At 42.8% G+C, this 21,382-nt stretch overlaps 1 protein-coding gene across 1 annotated transcript in view; it reads right to left on the bottom strand.

Annotated features, from left to right (window-relative positions):
- csmd2 (CUB and Sushi multiple domains 2) overlaps positions 1-21,382 on the bottom strand; it is a gene marked incomplete at both ends in the record, with an annotated part of 387,232 nt that overhangs the window by 138,687 nt on the left and 227,163 nt on the right. The window contains 11 exon segments of the mRNA XM_080442648.1: positions 112-205; positions 207-269; positions 695-864; positions 3,899-4,087; positions 5,864-6,079; positions 6,874-6,990; positions 8,626-8,814; positions 10,563-10,750; positions 13,761-13,899; positions 16,556-16,750; positions 20,850-20,985. Coding sequence (XP_080298774.1) covers positions 112-205; positions 207-269; positions 695-864; positions 3,899-4,087; positions 5,864-6,079; positions 6,874-6,990; positions 8,626-8,814; positions 10,563-10,750; positions 13,761-13,899; positions 16,556-16,750; positions 20,850-20,985 — 1,696 coding nt within the window.

Here is a 21,382-nt window from a genome sequence, read left to right as displayed (position 1 = left end):
AGATAAATAGCCAGTGGTGGACAGTAACAAAGTACATTTACTTGAGTCCTGTACTTAAGTACATAGTTAGCACTTTACTAGTGCTAGTGCGTGTGTTTTGTTGTCACTCACTGTTGAATTGCAGCTCGAATCCCTTGCTGTTGTTGTCTGCGTTGCTGATGAACTCCAGCCACATGGAGCTGGACGTGGTGTTGAGGATGGTGTCGCAGCAGCTCGCTGCCCGTGAACGCTCCCAGCAGACGGGCCTGGTTGCTGTTGCCATCAAACACCTACAGAGGAACAAATGAGGGGAACAGAGAGGGGACAGAGAGAGAGAGAGAGAGGGATATAGAGAGAGATACAACCAGAGAAGAATGGGTTAGAAAAATAACTAGACACATCATAAATGCACAACCCCAACACACACGCAAATACACACTAATATACACCCTTCCACTGGTGCTGTGACGATATGACAATAGACAAAAGAAAAGGATATAGGGAACACTGGGGGTTCGTTCTACGTAAGATCCGCTGTAGTGTTCGTTAGAACCTAATTATGTCCAGAGTGGCTTTGTGGCTGGAACTACCCCTGAATCTGGTAACGCGCCTCAAATACAGCCCCATAACATCTCTCTCTGTCTCTCACACACACACACACACACGCACACGCACACGCACACGCGCACAACGCACACACACACTCCTCTTTTACTTTCAGCATGTCATCCTCCTCCAGCCTGAAGTCTCGTGCACGGAGCTGGATGCCTTTGCCAGGCTGTGTCTGGATGGAGTAGATGCACTCATGGTTGTTGCCGTAGTAACCGGGGTAGTTGGGCGAGAGCAGAACCCCTTGCATGCCAGTCACGGACGAGCCACACTCGGCTGGAGCGAGAGAGAGAGAGAGAGAGAGAGAGAGAGAGAGAGAGAGAGAGAGAGAGATGAGAGAGAGAGAGAGAGAGAGAGAGAGAGAGATGAGAGAGAGAGAGAGAGAGAGAGAGAGAGAGAGAGAGAGAGAGAGAGAGAGAGAGATGGCATAGGGGGTCGGGTGTTGGAGAGAAAAGAGAACATGTCAATCGCTATATGCTTGAATCTAACATCAAAAGTGGATTTATTCATGCTCGCATGCTGAGGTGGATGAGGAGGTGATGGGCTGGAATATGGCCACTGGGGACTGTCTGCCTAATTACACCACAATCTGAATAAAATTTGCTGTCATTTCAACTCTATTTGCATTAACGCATTAGTAAAAGAAAAACAGCCAGAAGAGGGGGGGGGGGGGGGGGGAAGAAAAGAAAATGGGATTGGAACCCAAATACGTCCAGAATTTTAACTTGCGCTTTCATGAAGCATATGAAGGGTGATGATGGGGAATGATGATGAGAACGTCTGAAAGGAGATGAAAAATTAAGTTTGCATAAGCCACTGGAAAAAGAAGAGTCCCGACAACAGCTGCAGAGAGAGCACACAGTAACAAAATGTATCATCGCTGTCAACCGTGGAAGATTTGAATTTATCTGGAGGCAAAATAGACTGAGCAATTCAAATCAACAGCCTTACTTTCTCCACATATTCCATAAAGGCGAGAAGAAGAAGAAGAAAGCTGCCTCGGAAAAATAAATGTATTTCGGTTCTGAAATTGCTTGACCTACTTTTCCGCACATCTATAAACTTTGAACACAAAAACAAAGAGTGTAAGCATTAAGCAACACACTTCTTGTCTGTGTATGAGGAACACAGTGTATATATACTGTGTGTGTGTGTGTGTGTGTGTGTGTGTGTGTGTGTGTGTGTGTGTGTGTGTGTATATATATATATATATATATATGCTTAATAACTTGAAGAAGCACTATGTAAACTTTCCTCTTCTACCCCTGATTTGAACCTGGTTTCCTGCGCAAGTGCTGACATTTTTACCATTGAGCTAATAGAGCCTGCCTGCTTGCTCAGGGGATACATTGAATCTTGACCATCAGGTCAAGATTTGTGTCAGATGCTGTGTCTAGGTGAGACATGACCTTTGACATGATCTAAATGTCTCAATAGAAGAGCAGGGAGACAAAATACAACCACCCCAATTGTATAAGTTATTGTTATTGTATTACTATTAACATACTCTACCATACAGATTGGACAAAATTAAAATGTATTCATTAAAAAAAGTTACATAGTGAGGCTTTAAATACTTCTACTGAAACGTCAGTGTTGTGGTGTAATGAGCTACATTTTACAGTAGCTTGCTGGTAGTTCAACCACATTCATACGATTCAAGGTATTATTATCATCCTTTTTTTTTTTTACCATTGCTTCTCTACTGTAATAGAAATCCCTTTAACCAGCCCTTGACCCCTGACTGCTGTGAAGACACACCCCTAGGCAATGCATTAGTCAGACAGCCATCAGCGTCATGTTTGACCTTTGTTTAGTTTAAGTGCAAGGGTGAGCATTGCTCAGTGCTAACACAATAGTGTCAACATGGAATCTCCCTAATGTCCGCCCGAGGAGGAATCCCCCTGGCCCTACTGAAGAACACAACACTGACGCGCTCCAGCGACAAAACCTACTTATTTTTTTAAAATAATTGTGGGATATACAAACCAAGTAAAAGGGTTAAAAGTAAAATAATTAATAACATGTTATAATTTCTTATTACGAAAGTACCTTTAATTAAAAGCTACAATCCATTAGTTTTATGTCCATTGTTAACTTCACTTAGGAATTCCATAACAACATGACCAGTGTATGAAGAAAATAAAGAAATAAATGAAGATAAGCTTTTTCACTGCTGACTCAGACATGCCGTTAATGTTGGACTGTGTTAAAAACCATACTTCATTCATTCAGCGGACAAGCATGAAGGTCAACCATTGTCGTACCGTAAACACGCCGTCTTCACACCAATACCCTAATGCAGCCATTACGACTCCACACGTCATAAAATTAGCACACGGATCAAAATCTACGACTCCGGACACATCGTTTCCCCCGCCCGAGTCTCGCCCAGGAAGTAAATCGATCGAAGCAACATATTTCATTTCTTTTAAGCCACATTTCGTTTAAAAACCACCCTTCTCTCTTGTCCTTGGACTTTGGCAAAGTCAAAAGGCTCTCTCTGATCTACCCCCCACCCCCCACCCCTCACCCCACCCCCATAGCCGCGAGCAAATAAAGAAATGTAGCGTGGCTAGATGAGGAGACGAGGGGGGTGAGGGTGGGGGCAGAGAGTGAGACCACGTTGCTCAAGGTCACGACTCTGGGATGGACTCTATGGATGTGGAGCGAGCAGAACATGAGGAGGGTTTGCTTGTACTGTATATGGTCACTGTCGGGCGGAAACCTTGTATGTCCAAAACTGTTACTTTTCAGGAAATGGAAGGAAAAAAAATCGGTGTTCCAATGTATTCAATGTACTTATTATTTAGTGACAAGCTTGTTAATACTTTTCATTGGTTCAATACCTATAAAGCCCACAGACAGACTTATCCACTTTCACTTTTACTCGTAGAAATGTAAAAAAAAAAAAGAAAAAAAAAAAGGAGATCTACAAGCTGACAACGCATCGCATCGCGACACGTTGACAGCTTGTAGATCACCTATTTTTGCTACTTTTGTGTGATACTGTTTAACGACAAAAGAGGGCATTCATTTACAAAATATATGAATATGTAGCCCAATGTGCGGGACAAGTCCCAACGAAATTTCACTGCTTGTACTAGTTGAACTATGGAGATTCTGCCCAACAGCAACGATATTCGACTACTATACTGTATGTTTATATGCATGTATGTACTGTATGTATGTGGGTGCGGAGATATAATGATGATGAGGGTTCTGGTATGAGGGTGGCGGGGAAGGTAGGGGACATGGGGGGAGGGGGGAGATTACTAAAGCCAAAAAATAAAAGCATGTGACCACCTACCCACACACCTTGGCAGAGGGGAGCTCCACACCCGCCTCCTGCCCCCCAGACACACCACGCGCGCCGGCCCTTCCAGACGGTACCCCGGGAAGCACGAGAATATGAGGCCGTCCCCGACGCCGTACAGCAGGCCTTTCCTGGTGCTGTAGGGAGGGATGCCCGGGTCGTCGCACGGCTCCAGGTCGTACTCTGTGAAGCGGGGAGGCGAGGAAAAGGTTGTCATGTTAAAACCCCATTAAGGCCTGAGGTCGATTCTACAAAATGCCTTCTAAATCACAGTATAGTTCTCAAACTATGTTGTAATTCAAAATTATTCACCATTTGTCAAATACTTTCAAGATAAAAAAAAAAAATCAAAAATAGCAGATCTACAAGCTCACTGCGCGGCACGAAGTGACGAGCTGTGAGCTTTTATATCTGATATTTTTGAATAGCCAATGCTAAAATCTAAAATGACAACACCTGTATTATTTGATTTTATTTCAAATCATGTAGAATTGAGAAGGCATTCCATTCCATCGATTTTAATAATTCCTGTATAAAATTATCATACTTTGTAGTTTCTCTTCCTCTAACAGTAAGGCTGTGTGTGCTTCCACCAAAAGCGGGTTCTTATTCCTCGCTGAAAACGCAAGGCGCTCTCATCCAAACCGTTCTGCTGCCTAGCTACCTATCCGCTCACATGCCTCGACACTGTTCTACAAACACCTAGAACAGTGGCTCTTACCAGGTTCAGAGCCTTCTATTGGAGAGTTGCGTCAATGAGGGGGCAGAAACAGCACCGGTCACGAGGTTCATGTAAACTCGAAATAGTGACAAACACTCATAGGCTCCAGTGCATTCCGTAAACTTCCAGTTCAGGGCTTTGTCGCTATTCACCAATAGAAGGCTCTGTAGAAGACCTGGCCCGATGAAGTGAAAGGAGGTGACGCAACTCTCCTTATATGGCTCTGACCAGGTTTAGGCCTGTAACAATTATTACATTATCGCCTAATTGCAATTATTTTCAATGTGTTTTGATTTAGGCTGTATGTTCCAATGTTCAATCCCAAATTAAAACAAACAAATTAATCTAATTAGTCTAGTAAAAGTTAATGACAACCCTAACCAGGTATGGTGCCATCTGTGTTTCAGCCTAAATTGGTTCATTTGAAGTTTCCTCCTACATTCTCCCCAATGTTAATCTCACATCTTCTGAGGTGAATGTCATTCAATATTTCCTGAAGACACACTTAACGAGGACAGCTACATTAAGATGAGGCCATTAGTGCGTGTGTGTGTGTGTGTGTGTGTGTGTGTGTGTGTGTGTGTGTGTGTGTGTGTGTGTGTGTGTGTGTGTGTGTGTGTGTGTGTGTGTGTGTGTGTGTGTGTGTACGTGTACGTGCGCACGCGCGCGCGCCCACAGTGATGGAAGAAGTACTCACATATTTCACTTAAGTAAGAGTATCAGTAACACAATGTAGAAATACTCTGTTGTAAGTAAAAGTCTTGTCTTCAAAAGTAACTACTAGTAACTAAGGATTTCAAATAATTGTAGTGGAGGAAAAGTACAATATTTGCCTCCGAGATGTGGTGGAGTAGAAGTAAAAGTATTGAAAATTGGAAATTCTCCAGTAAAGAAAAATACCTAAACATTGTACTCAAGTACAGTACTTCAGTACATGTACTTAGTTACTTTCCACCACTGGGGTGTGTGTGTGTGTGTGTGTGTGTGTGTGTGTGTGTGTGTGTGTGTGTGTGTGTGTGTGTGTGTGTGTGTGTGTGTGTGTGTGTGTGTGTGTGTGCATGGAGGGGGTTATAAGCCATTTGCATGTGCCCTTGTTCTTTATGGAAAAAAAAGTCAATCACAAATCTTAAATGATTAAAACTGCATCTACTGCAGGTATCTTTCTTACTGAATAATCTCCTTAATAAGCGTCTTTCTTTTCTTCCATTAGTTTCATAATCTAAAATGACCATCCTTACCAGAGAAGGTGATGTTGAATCCTTCGTAGGAGACAGAGAAGTCGGACAGAAAGCGGATCTGAGCGGTGTAATTCCCAAACAGGCCTGCGCTGAGTGGCGAGGGCAGTGTTGAGCCGGTCAGTCTCCACAGAGGCTGAGAGAAGCTGCCGTTCTCTGTCACCAGCAGGTGGTCATGTGGGCTCTCCAGGTGGAAGGTGTGGAAGGTAAACTGCACGCCTGGAGGAGAGAGTGGGATATATACTTTAAACCACTTTCACGCTCGCGTGTCTATTTCGGGCATGTTATTATAGGTGAAATGTTCACAAATCTTCCAAAGAAATAGCCAATCTACAGGTGTCAGGTTGAAGATTGGCTATTGGCACTATTTGTCATACGACAATGTACATATAGGGCTTAAGTGGTTGTTGCATCATTACACATCATTGTTGTTGGTGTGTTCCTATAAATATGAACCGGATTGCTGGTGAAAATTGGAAGATGTGCGTGTCTGATTCTCTCATTAATACATATTGCTGTGGTACTGCACTGCACTGAAATTAAGTTTGGATGCAAATTAAACTAGAAAAAGGTCTCCGCCAGGTCAGGTACGTTATTCTGGCCTCCTGGTGGCGCTATAATAGGCCAATGTGAAAAGGGTGCCATTTATTCGTAGGTCCAAGAGACCAAACATCTGACAGTTTCAGTCTGGAATCTTCTCAAATAGTGTGAAATACAACAGTATGTGTTATGCATAAAGCAGCAATTCCCCCTTCTTCCTTTCCTTTTGGCAAACACGTTATGCCCACGCAATGAGTGTTTTTCACAATGAACTTGTGTCAAGGACCCCCAATGAGCCACGAGCACCCTTGCAAAGGGGACACAACTCTAGACCCATCCTCTGGCACTATATACTGCAGCTCTGGGCCAGCCTCTGAGCTCCTATGACTTACACTAGACAGTAATACACATTTAAAAAGGTGGGGTTTACACACGAGAAGAAGACACTGTAAGTGGAATTGAATTGGACTCACCTTTGCCATGCGAGCTTTCGACCATCCACGTGCAGTTGAGGTTGTGTGGGTAGAAGTCTGGGAAAGCAGGAGAGAGGATGGTACCAGTGTTGCCCAGGATGTAACCTCCACACAGAGCTGGATGAGAGATGGGGAGAGGGAGGAATGGGTGGGGGGAGAATATTTTGAGTTTGAGTTTTTATTAGGATTTAGACAATGGCTACTGTACCTTTTTAAAGTAAGTGATCCACTACTTTAACTTGAGCACAAATTTGACAGAGAAGCTTTCACTTGTATTTGAGTAATATTTGACCAGTAATATCTATACTTTCACTCAAGTACTGGAGATGAGTACTTTGTTCACCACTGCCTATCATCAAATCACATATACTCAAGCTTATAATTCAGAAAGAGAGAAAGAAATAAAGACACCAAAAAGAAAATATATATAGGTAGCTTGGAAAAGGAAGAGGGGGACAGAAGGACGATGGGAGGAGAAATGAGGCGGCAGAAGAAGAAAAAACGGGCAAAGAAAAGTGGATGAAACGAGACAAATGAAATTTACTGAAACGATGGCAAAACTGGTCTTGCGCATTTACAATGCAGTAAAATGCACTTTTACTAGAGGTGCCCTTCAAGAGACCATAAAAGCAGTGGTTGGTATCATCAATATCATTATGGAGCGCAGGGGAATCAATACTGCCTTTAAATATAAAAGCATTTATAGTGGAAATAAGATGGGAAACTCCAAAAGGGTACACTTGAAGGATTTGAAGTCTGGTCACAGAGGAGTGGTCATTATGATTTTTGTCGTTATGTAATATATCATCGGTAGTGTCGGGCAAAAACCTTGTGTCCACATGTAATGCCCTGCTTTATCATATGAGAGTGAAGAATAAGTATCGAAAATAGAAGATCTACTATTTTCACTATATGTGCCTATAATGAGTCTGTCTGTAGGTTTTATAAATATTTAACCGTAGAAAAATAATAACAAGAGCTTGTGACTAAATAATAACTACATCGGATCCATTGGAACATTTTTCCATTTCCTGAAAGGTTATGGTTTTGGACATGCAGGGTTTTTGACACTGACGATTTACAAAACATAATGCAATGAGATGCATTGTTGGCACTATATCTTATGTACACACTTACAGTACATGTTTGATATCTGCTGCTAATCTCTTGCACACTCGACTTGAACATGCACCTTATGCATAGTGATATTGTTGTCCTGTTATGACTTTTTGCTTTGTTTATTTCTCTATTATATATATATATATATATATATATATATATATATATATATATATATATATATATATATATATATATATATATATATATATTCTAGTAGCTGCATATCTTTGGTGCTTGTAGAATAATTTCACCCACTCTTTTACACCTGTAAACTTGTGATGTGACAATAAACTTGAAGTTGATGTTCACGGATAAAATTAACAAACAATACACACATTTGTATCTCTATTCATCTACATCAGTGGTTCTCAAAGTGGGGTCCAGGGACCCTCAGTGTTCCTTGAGCCCGTTCCAAATGGACCCTTACACAGGTCTGTAACACTGAGCGTGTACAATGGAACCAAATGGACCCAATCCATTCGGTTCCATTTGTACACTCTCAGTGTTATGGGGCCCGGGGGGGTACTTGAAAAAAAAAAAAGAAAGAAGAAATTGAGAAGCACCGGTTAGGAGGAACTTTTAAGAGTTAGGAGGAACTGTTAATTCCTTGGTTGACACTTTGGAGCGTACCATCGCAGGTGGGAAGGGGGCGACTCCACTGGAAGTTAGGTTCACACTCCAGTGGCTCGGGGTCGCTCAGGGTGTACCCCGCCTCACAGCTGAACGTCACCAAGGCGCCCACGTAGAAGTCGTTTCCATGCCGCTGCCCGTTAACAGGGATCCCGGGGTCAACACAGTGGTCAGACTGCAACTGTAGGGCTACAAAGGAAGAGAAGGTCAAGTCAACACACTGACTGCGCGCACACGCAAGTACACACATACACCTGTGTGGGGTTCGCACAAATGATTTTCTTTTTGTTAAGATATATTTTTTAGCTTGAGTGACACGCCGCAAACGTCGTTGGGATCGGGATTTTAACCTGCGACACGCTGTAAGGTTGCATTAGCAACCCGGACCGCTACGCCAGCCGTCCGGGCCCGCACAGATAAACCTTGCCTTAATAGGGTTCAAGAATAACAGTTTAGCTACAGGTGCCCATAATTGTCCATGCTAGGGACCCCCAAATAGTCATAGCCTCTGATATATACGGTATACAGAGAAAAGGCTTAAAATAAATAAATAGAAACATACATATAAAATTGTGAAAACATTTTTAATAAAAGCTGGGATGATTTTCACTATTTTGGGAGCTATTTCTGCTATTTCTGAAAGATTTTGAATAACATTTTTTGATAATAATGACATGCCAACATAGGGATATAAGTGCTTAAATTAGGATAATAGTATGAATACATTTTCTCTCGTTTCCAATTGCCCGCTGTCACCAATTTGAAAACCTGCTTAACGTTCGCTTAAGTAAATATATACCTTATAAAGGAGGATTATGTGTGTGATTAATATGTATTGTGTGTATTTGTGTATTGTGTTTGTTTAGCTGTATCTAAACATGTGAGCATGGAAGGGTTACTACAGTATGTACAGTACTACTGCATTACTGTATAATCTGCCCTCATTTCTTTTGTAATTATAGGTGTTCTAATAGGAGAGGCTTCACAGTGAAATTGAGAGCCTGTGGGGATTAATATTAATGGCCATGCAGTAATACTTACACACTAGCACAGCGAGCACTATGCGTGTGAGAGAGAATGTGTGCATGCATATACTGTATGCTTCTTCTACAGAGGAATATTTCCCAAGAGTCAATGTGTGCATAATTTCCTCATAAGAATATCTTCAGTGAGTGAATGAGTGCTTCCACTCCAGTGAGAGGCAGCATGTTTGTGTTCAGGTGTGAAGTGTGTTGTCAGCAGTGGTCGATTTATGGAAGGAAAAAAGAAACTACATCTTAACCACTTAAACCCTATACTTCTTCACATGACAAATAGAGGGAAAAAAAGAAAAGAAATGGATGCATTTAATTCAGTCTGACCAGAAGCAGGGAACATATTCCCAGCATAGATAAAAAAAAGTTTTTAAATGAGCAGATGGGGGCATATCGTCACGGCCGGAAACCGTCTATAGTATCTACAAAACCGTAGCTTTTCTGGAAATCGAACAAACATTTTCTGTAATAGTGAAAATAGCAGATCTACAAGCTCACAATGTGTCGACGCATTGTGAGCTTGTAGATCTGCTATATTTTCGAAGTAGGGCATTAAATGGCGAAAAAAACATACAAAGTTGAGATTTGGAGAGATGGTTTCTGCCTGATATCAAAAACAGAGGCATTTTTGATATCGTCAAAAATGCTGGTCATCAGCTGTGTTGCCAGATTTGAACCACTGGCTAAATGAAATATTAAATAATATTTTAAAACATTTGGAAGCAAGCCCAAGTAAGCAACTACACTTTAGAAACAAGCCCCAAAAAACGCAATCCGCAACTACCAATATTTACAAGCAACTTCACAGAAAAAGAAGCCCAAAGTCACTTATAATAAAAGCAGACATGGCAACCCTGGTCGTCAGGTTCTCAACAGGCCAGCAGCACACCCAGTTATACTCACTCTCGTATCGTATGCGGAAGCCGATGTCGGAGTGGCTCTTGTCGGTGGAGAAGAGGAGGAAGATGTAGTTGGAGGTGCTGATGAGGAACTGGGGCACCTGGGTGCCTTGGTAACTGCCAATCATAGGGGAGGAGGGGAAGCGACCGTCGCGCACCTCTAGGACATCGTAGTTGACCTCTGTTCTGAATCTGAGCCACGGGAAGGGGACAAGTTTCAAGTCAACTACACAGCAAAATCCTCAACCAAACAGTAAAACAACTCTCCAATGTTTCAAGCTGTTTTTGTTTGTTACATTTTGTGCACGAGTACAGGAGAGTCAAATGAAATGTGTTCTGGTTTCCTCAGACATTGTAACCTTATGGCTCCGGAGCATCTGAAACAGTTTTGTGTTTGAGTGTGTACAAATGTAACCAAATGGACCTGTAAGGGTTTTTACTGTGTAAGGCAGTGGTTCTCAATGTGGGGTCCGTGGACCCCTAGGAGTCCATGGGGGGGGGTTCCAGGGGGTCCCCAGCTAAATCATGTTATATAGCATCAAAATCATGCTATCAGTTTAACCAATGTAACCCTATTTAAATCGGCTATTTTAAAATAGTACAAGCTCGCAACATGTCACAACTGCGATCGTTGCGAGCTTCTACTGTGGATCTACTATTTTCAAAAAGTAATTTGTGAAAATTTGTGAAAAAATGGACAACAAGGTTCACAACAAGGATCCTTTCCTTGACATTTTTTTTTTAGAACCACTTGTGTAGGGCCCTTGGAAGCAATATTGTATAAAACATACAGTAGGCACTTTAATATTAGATACACCTGCTCGACAATAAATACTGACTGCACGTCAAAGCAGCTGTGGCTGCAAATGAGTGCAAAAAGCAAGCAGACGAGGTGAAGAGGTTTCGTTAATGTTTGACTATTAGAATGAGTATGATGCATGAACTAAGTAACTTTGAACATGGGGTGATTGTTATGGTTGGTGGTTGATGATGCGGTGGTCCTCCAAACATTTCAGAAAAAAATGCCTCCATTTTGCAGACTACTGGTGTCTAGAGTTTGAAGAGAATGGTGTGATAAACAAAACAAAACAAACACAAACCCATCCAGTCAACAGCAACAGCTCTTCTGTGCGTAAACACGTTGTTAATGAGAGGTCAGAGGAGAACTCTCAGACTCGTTCAAGCTAACAGCATGCCAGAAGCACAGAGACACTTGGTCAACAGTTATGTGCAGATGGGCATCTCTGAATGCACAATTTGTCGAACCCTGTAGTAGATTGGGGTACTGGGGGTCTTGTGTATGTATGTATGTGTGTGTGTGTTTGTGTGCGTGCGTTTTGCTTTAAGTTATGAACCGTAACATGTGGCTCCAGTAAGAATAGAACCCAGGAAGTCATGCGTGGAATCAGCCTTTTTGTATTTGAATACCGAATATATTAACTGGTCCCTGTTGGCTTTCCATATATTATGCATTACTGCAGTGTCAGGGACTCCTAAGTGTAGAGGCACATCAACTCAGATCATTAACATGCTATTAACATGCAAACTGTGTATGTGGGTGTGTGCGTGCGTGCATGCTTGCGTGTGTGTGTGTACACACCTGAGTGACTCTGCGTGTGTTTATCACATACACACACATATATATATTTACATATATATATACACACACGCACACACACATACACACGCGCACACATACACACATACGCGCAAACGCGCACACGCACACACACAGTACATACATTCATATATATATTGGCCTCATACCACCTACAGTACATCTGAAGTCTAAATATATCTGAAGTCAAATTTACATAAAAGCAGTAATGCTCATGAATATCCTCAGTGCGTGCATCAAGTGTGTCAATTCAACGCGCAGGCGCGCGTGCGTGCTTCTGGTCCACTTTAGCATCAAAGCAACGAGTGAAACGTCACTCCCCTTTTAGAACTAAGCCATGACACCATGCAACCGCGATGTTTTATTGATGCTACATAAAAATCAAAGGGCAACAAACACTTATGTTGTATGCATTTTTCATGGTATGCTGGCTATCATGGCGTGGAGACATTGACGAGGCGGGTGTGAAGACATGAGCATTGGCGAACGTTAAACGCTAATGCGCCGTTTGATGCTCAGCGTCACATCTCTCCGTCTCCGTGGCCCCTTGACAGCCCTTCTGCAACAAGGAGACAGCATTTCTCAGGAGCTGGGCTATGTTTTTAATGTGTGTGTGCGCATGTGCGTGTGTGTGTGTGTGTGTGTGTGTGTACTGGGGGGTGCGTGAGAATTTATACATTCCAATGTGTCACTTCTTGTGTGTTTACGTGGGTCCCCCCCTGTGGGGGGCGATATCAAATGAAACGATCAAATAATTATGAGCACTTAATACATAAAACATGATGTTATTCTGCTTGGGGATGCGCTTTCCTTTTATGGGGATTAGATCTACAGTATACAGCATTAGATCCAGGAAGTGAACAACAGAGAGAGAGAGAGAGAGAGAGAGAGAGAGAGAGAGAGAGAGAGAGAGAGAGAGAGAGAGAGAGAGAGAGAGAGAGAGAGAGAATCCAATAGGATTTCCAGTAAAAGAGAGAGTGAAAAAGATGAGTCAAAGGCATGAGAGATGAACAGATAATAAGACATGGGCATAATGCATCAAAGGTGTGAGAAGGAAGGAATAAATGTGTGAAAGCTGAGAAAAGGGAGAAGGCTGTTGCTTGTTCTGAGGGTTTGTCACTAGATAATCCTACCTGCCAAAACCTCCATAGATCCTAACCACACCAAACCTGTGTCTAAACAAACCATATCCATAGTGACAGTGACAGTGAGATGCAGAGTGAGCAGACGGAAATTGTGCCATGTTATAATGAGCATGAGTGAGGACCAATTATACAAAGATGAGGTTAAAATGGGTGAAGTGCCCCTTTAACTAAAGTTAATTCATTAAACCTGTGCCTAACCTCAACCGTACTGACAGTTCCTAACCTTAAGTTAATTTAACCTGTGCCAATTCACAGTGCCGCAACCGTAATTACATTACATGCCTAAACGTAACTGAATTGAATTAATTGACCCATGCTTAAACGTAACATGGGGCTTTCATCCTTTTTTAGGGTGGCCATGTAGTGACACCTGTTCTGGGGAAGGGGGGGCCAAAAGATTTCTGAAATGATGCGGCAGATGGCAGTACAAGTGACTCACTTGTCAAAGATGATCTTGATGGGATAACCTGGAGGAGCCTCGATGACCCATTCACAGTTGAGGGCCTCCTTGTAGAGCTCAGGCCATCCTGGGGACAGGATGATCCCGCTGGGGGCCTTCAGCTCCCCTCCACATGGAGCTGAGAGAAAGAGAGAGAGCGGAGGGCGGGAGAGCAGGAGGGGGGGGGAATTGAGAGAGAGAGGGGATGGGGCGGGGGGGGGATACGGAGACAGAGAGAGAAGATGGGGAGATTGAATTATGTATGTCTGTCTCTGCTGATGTATGACATCATCCATGAATGTGTCCATGCATCAGTAGGGGTCCATCTCATTCCCTCACGACGGGGGTCTATTCAGTGTAAGTCGGGGACAAGCCCGCTTCATGCAAACTCAAGGTTAACCATCTCTCAGGAGAACATTCTCTGATTGCGTGTGTGTGTGTGTGTGTGTGTGTGTGTGTGTGTGTGTGTGTGTGTGTGTGTGTGTGTGTGTGTGTGTGTGTGTGTGTGTGTGTGTGTGTGTGTGTGTGTGTGTGTGGCATTCATTTGCCTAATTATAAATGTGTACATGTGTACATGTGTGATGTCCTATTCCTTGTGTGGATGTGAGTGCGGAGGTGAGTGTGTGAGTGCACGTGTGCGTGTGTGGTTGTCTTTCAAATCTGTCATCAAAACCCCTCCCCTCCTTATCATGCATATAACAGAGTGAAGGAACAGCTTTGATCATCAACACAATTGGACAGTTGAGCGTGTCCCCCATTCTCTCTCGCCCTCTCTCTCCCTCCCTCTCTCTCTCCCTCCCTCTCTCTCTCCCCCAACATATTCTGTTGCATTGCCTTTAACTGCCCGTACCTAAACATAACCCACAGGGAGAGCGGCAGAGACCCATGTTATCATGCAACCACCTCACCCTCCCTCTCCCTCTCTCTCTCTCTCACTCTCCCTCTCCCTCACTCTCCCTCTCTCTCTCACCCTCTCCCTCTCTCTCTCTGAAGTGAAATGATTTAATCAGCCGACTCAGCGTGCTGAAGGACATCTATAAAACGCATTACGCCACAAACGCTGGGATATGATAGATGGTCTCCGGGGAGCGCGGCGCCGGTGCGGCACGCAGTGGGAGCGACATGTGTTTTAATAAAGGTCCAAAGACTGCCGTGCATGGCGTGAATGGGAAACTTGATATGCCCCCCCCCCCCGTTCGAAGAGTACTAGCTCTTACGCTAGTCGTATTACCTATTATGTGATACTGGCCCCTGGAAACTCGCTCGCTATATACCTAACTTTAGCTTAGATTAGCCAGATTGAATGGTCCTCTCGCTGGTTCCCGGGTGGTGGTTGATTTAATTCATATACAGAGAGAAAGGTAGAGAACTAGAGTAAATTGACGATTCAGCACAGGGTGTCCGTTGCAATGAGTTAAGCTACTTGTAACCTTGGGTCCAAGGCTTGCTCTCTCAGAAGGAAAGCCTGGGGAACATTGAAGTGAAAAGTGGATAGAAAGGGGCGGGGCCTACAACAGTATGGGCAGGAGCTGTTCCATAGGAGTGAACATAGCGTCCACATTAAACTACTACTCAGTGACGACTGCAGCACGTGACTTTAAGCATATACTATATAAAAGCTGTTGCTGTGTGTCGTGTTTGTTTAAATATTGTGCAGTGCAGACAATGTTTTAATAAATTTCTCTTCCAATTTTGCTGATATAAGTTTATATATACATTTTCCAATTTAATTTTGGTTCACACCGGCCGGAAAAACACTGACAGACTCAAACTGTCACCACTCACTCACACCATTTAAACCCTGTAGCACTTTGCAAGAATGTAAAGTGCTTTATAAATAAAATGCATTATTACTATTATTATTATCCACTGTTTCAAATGAGAGTTTCCCCTGACCTCCATTTGGAGAGACTACGCTACTTAAGACATCAACGCTAGCCATTTGATGCATTCTATGTTTCATCACAGGCATTGTAATCCATGTGTTAAAGGAGCAATCCAGAATTTTATTTAATGATGAAACGTTATTTTAACCAGTGGCTAGAAGTGGTCTCCTTACTCTTCCACAGAGAAATGTACAGTATTTAGGCCCTGGTGTCCGGTAGGACACCTACTGGTTGACAAGTAGTACAGCCGGAAGTTCATAAGTGCAATATCTCCCTTGGGCAAGCGGGCATTGCCTCTCGAATTAGCGGTAGAAATTTGGTCTCTCATCCGGGGTCAAATCCCGGGTAGGAAATAAAGTTGTGGTTTGCAGCTTTAACTGGTGACAGCTATCATCAGTATCATCACTACAATGTGGAACAGAATTAATTCTGTTTAATTTTCACTGGGCACTTGAAAAGGCTTGGCACGCTCAACTAAAAACTGAATGTCTTTGATCTTGCAGATTCCAAGCAATACTAAACATCAAAAGAACAACAAGTGGGAAGTCTTTGAAAGCATTTAATATGCCGCGGCAGCAGCAGTCACAGGGCAGCGAACGTGCTTTGGCCTGTTGGCCTTCAATACGCTGATGAAGGCCAACAGCCTGTGACTGCTGCTACGGCATATTACATGCTTTAAAAGACTTTCAACTTTTGATTGCGGTTGTTCTTTTGATGTTTAATTTTCACTGCGGTTCAAGTGTTTTGATCCTAATTGCAATTTAGAATTACCAAGAGGGACAAAAAGGTTTGTTTTGACATTTCGGCAGACCTGTTCTATTCGTGAGCGATTCGACTATGCTGTTCTGTTCTAACAGGCAGCTACTCTATCAAGTTGCCAATTTAAGTGAGAGAGGACAATACTTGTACCTTCACAGCGTGGCACAGCGTTGTCCCACACCACGTTGCCGTCTTTAAGGATGCACGAGATGGTCTGAGAGCCGTGTGTCTTCACAAAGCCTTCCTCACACAGGAATGAGATGGAACTGCCCAGCTGAAGGCTCTCCCCGAAGCGCTTCCCGTTCACTGGCACACCGGGGTCTGGACACTCATTGTGGCGGAATGCTGTGGGGAAAAAGAGCATAATGTGTAAGAGTGGGTGGCCGTGTGAGCGGGTGTTCAGGGTACATGTAAATATCATTTTTTTTCCTATTTTGTTTCCTACAATTTCTTATTTCAAAATGTTTTCAAACATTTAAAAAATCACAAATAAAAAAGTCACACACAAGAAATTCCATAGGCTAAAAATGTAAGAAAAATTAAAAAGAACCGTGTCCCGGGGAGACATTGCATTTCTCTTCTGTGTCTCAAGCTAAAACGTTTGGGACCCACTGTTATGCTGAGTTCACACTGGCAAATACAAAGGATACAATACAAAGCTACACAGCATATTTCTAGCTTTGTAGCTTTGTAGCTGAAGTTGATCACCAGCTCAACTTTTGTGTAGCTTTTGCAGCAGCTACAAATGTCGGCTGTATCTTTGTATCTGCATGTCGCCGGCTTCCATTGAAAAAGAAGGGTAGCCTGTATCTTTGTACCTGCCAGCGTGAACGCAGCATAGAGAGCTAGCCTCCTGCAGAGCCATGCCATGAAAACAAGACAAAAGACCACAAGGGAAGAACACAGATGATATCACCCCATAAACATTTTCAGGAAACACATGAGGAGAGGGAATAAACGCACATTTCCTGCAATTTACTTCCACTAAAGGTAATCTCCAATTCATATTCTCTCCGCAAGTATGCAAATTTCCATGGGGATTCGGAAAATAATTACCCAAGTTTCTTGACAAAACACATTTTTTCTCCTCTGCCAGTGTTTAGCTTTTCCGCCAATAAACATATTTGTTTCAGTTAGTGAGCCATATTGATTTAGCACGTTGTGTGAGTTATAGAGGTGGGAAAAGATATTATGCAGAACGTATACATCAGATGACACAGCTGGGATGACACAGGCATTGCAAAAATATCCAAAAGTGAATAAAGTAACAGAGATCGAGAGTTATCCAGCATTTTTAACCACATGAACCCCAGCGTCCCTGTTCTGGGGCACATTTGGTGAAAATGAAAATAAGAGATCTAGATTGGCAATTTGTAGCCAGTCTGAGAGGGAAAAAAAGAGGGGGGTTAGTATAGACCCCTGGGGGACTCCAACTAAGTATATAGTAGGTTAAAACTCTGCCTGTCAGCCACCTGAAAGAAACTTCTGAGGAACAATCAACTGTAAGGGCTGTGAAGAGATGTACTTAAGTACACTGGAGCAGCTTTCATTTTTACTGCCAGCTTCAAATATCTCGGTGCCTTGGACTGCCTCGACAGAAGAGGATATGAAGGTCTGGAGGGCACTTGCCTGGAATGCGGGATGAGGAAAGCGTGAACGTCTCAGACGGGAGATGACCTCGAATAGGCGGCTGTTCGCCCATTCAATCCGGGAAACGCATCTACAAATGTCTTCTAAATCCTAACAGTTTCCTGAAAACCGTTTGTTGCTATAATATCAGTGGTTCTCAAACTGTTTCATGTCAAGGACCCCCAAAGTTATTATATGTATTTGGTCGCGGACCCCCCATCTCAAAATATTTTGTTCCAGGGACCCCCAGAAGCGAAGATTTGAGTTACAAATGATCGCTTTAAAAATATATTCAGCATACTATATTCAAAGATTCGCCAAAAATGTCATCGATCTTTCAAAAATAGCAGATATACAATCTCATAGTGCGGCACTTGGTGCCACGCTATGAGCTTGTATATCTGCTATTTTTGAATAGCCAAAGTATAAAATAATGGCTATAGCTGAAATCTAAAATGACACAGATGCGTTAATGGCTACAGTAGCATCATTATGAAACATGGACGCTCACATCACAGCACTAAAAAGGCCCTGGATGGCGTCTACACAAGAATGCTATGAATTGCACTTGATTTCAAATGGGGCAGACTACATCAGAAACGTGGACCTCTACAGAGGTCTACCGCGGGTCACAGACAAGGTCAGAGAGAGAAGGATGAGGCTGGCTGGGCACTGTGTCATCGCATCCGCAACTGGTGGCGAGTAAACTGACACTGTGGGAGCCAACCCAGGGCGCAGCTAGGAGAGGAAAGAGGCACCACCACCTACGTAGAGACGCTACAGCAGTGGTTCTTAACCAGTGGTCCGGGGACCACCAGTGGTCCTCGAGGGGGTTCCAGGTGGTCCCCAGCTAAATGATGGAGAGTCGGTAACCACATGGACCCTTATAGATCTTTAACTCTTGAGAGTGTAAAATGAAACCAAATTTGGTTTCATTTTACACTCAAGAGTTATTGTTAAACATCTGCATTGCTTAGTTAAAGAATTGTTATTTAGATCAACGTTTGCCTGTTATCTCTCCTATGGTACCACATCAATACAGCATGGAATTGCTGACAAAATCTTATCCAACGACAATAAAAATATTCTATGTTTTGGGTCTGAGAGTCTAAATCAAATGGTGGTTCCGTGGCTCATGATGCCAAATGAATAATGGACCTTAATATGAAAAGGGTTGAGAACCAATGCACTACAGTGTGACAGCGGAGCTAGCAACACTGCAGAGGGAGTGGAGGGCAGCGATCCAGGAGTCCAGAGTTGGTGTTGGCTGGTTCGCGCGTACTCTTGCATCGCATCCGGATCAGCTTTGACCTCCGTTGCAAATATGATGATGTCCACTTTCATACAGTTGTTTTATATGACATACAGATTTCTATGCCTCCCTCTCTCTCTCTCAGTACATAAATATACATTCAATAGTTGTTGAACCACCCCCCCCCCCTTTCACTCTCTCCCCTGCATCCACTCGACCCAGTGGTTAAGTGTGAACCCCAACTCATCCATCACCATCATCTTCTGTATTAAACTGCCAACAATCCCCTCAATACAGTTTGGCATGTTCTTAATTAACATGAATGATGGAAGGTGTCCGCCCAATATCCCCCCCCCCCCCCCCACCCCACCCTCCAACTCCACAAAACAGACACAGGGTCTGCAGGAAGAAGCCTCTGTTCTTGGGGGCCAGCCGTCGACTTCAATTAGACCACTCTGGACATCCGTCTCACGTTCATTATTTATTTATTAATCAAATTGGCTAATTAATGCATTAGCCGCCATGTGCTCTCCACATTGCTGCTCCACTACGTGGTTGCAAATGAGCCCGTGCCATGCCCCTGGTGCGTTCTGGGTAGGTGAGGCACTTTCACAACAATAGCGTAGGCAGATTAAGATTAGCATATTTGCAAACAATCCAAAAATATAAATAGAAATGTAAGTGAATAGAGCTGATGAAAACCGTTTTTTTTATTATTTTTTTTTGTGAGAAAATACTCTACATCAGGTCCAAATGAAAGCAAGCAGAACACTATTACATTATAACTCTGAAAATCACAATTTATTACTCACATCAGAAGTCATTTCAGAGCAATATATTAATTAAAATGATACAAACTTGCATATAATCCTATAATCTACAACAACAACCTCATAACTTTATAGACAAGACCTAAATAAATTGTATTTATTTCAGAACCCGAATCAATGCAACGACGTTCAGCCTCACTGCGCACGAACCGAAAGCGCTAATCCTGCATGCTGAACCCTCGTAGGATACCCATGAAATGGGTTTACCAGTACACGGCCCTACACGCAGCATTTCTCAAAGCAAAAAGCCCCAACGAAAAACAAAACAAAACCAAAACACAAGTGGCTTTTCCTCAGAAGTCAGCAGCGACCCCCGAAATAGAAAATAATGAGCAGTGCAACAATGTCTCTGCTAGGTTGAATATGCTGCGTCTTTGTTTGTGCTCTTATTTAGACATCAAGTCTGCGTTTAGACAATTGGAAGCTGGGGTTTTGTCATTTCTATGTGTGTGCGCGCGCTCGTGAGTGGGAATGTCTGGGGGGAAACAGACAGACAGCAATGGTGGATTCTACATTATTATTACTTATATAAATACACACTTTCGCAAACTTCTACACATGCACTGCAGATAGACGCACGCGCACGCACACACACACACACACACACACACACACACACACACTTGCAGAATGAAAGAAAAACAATCCAGGAAGAACACAAAAAGGCACAGAGTCAGGGCGGGCTGTCACAATAAACTTGTGCATGGGGAACCCGATGGTGTTTGATACTCACTTGTAAAGGTGATGTTGAAGCCTCGGTCTGTGTAGGTGTGGTCCGTCAGGAACTCCAGCCGGGCAACATGGGCACTGGTAGTTATAGACGGAGGAAGAACATCGCCCGAGAAGGTGCCCAGGATCGGAGACTCGGCCTGGGGGAGAAGCAACAGAATGAAGAACACAGGATGACACGCACAGAGACATTAGCTACTGTAAGTAATTAATGGGACTTTAACCGCTTTAAAGGAGTAGTTCACCCAAATAATTACTAATTTTCTATCAATTACTCACCCCATGAAGCCTTAAATTCATGGATATTTTGTTGTTTTTGTCGCATTCCTAAGCCAATAATTTGATGGCGGGTCATCGGTCAATAGGAGATTCAGAATTCAAGGCTTCATGGGGTGTATAATTGATAGAAAATAAGTAATTTTTTGGGTGAACTACTCCTTTAAGCTATATATATATATATATATATATATATATATATATATATATATATATATATATATATATATATATATATATATATATATATATATATATATA

Source organism: Gymnoscopelus braueri (genome assembly GCF_963280865.1).
Source record: "Gymnoscopelus braueri genome assembly, chromosome: 11".
In the NCBI taxonomy this organism is placed as follows: domain Eukaryota; kingdom Metazoa; phylum Chordata; class Actinopteri; order Myctophiformes; family Myctophidae; genus Gymnoscopelus; species Gymnoscopelus braueri.
This window is presented reverse-complemented; position numbering and strand designations above follow the sequence as displayed.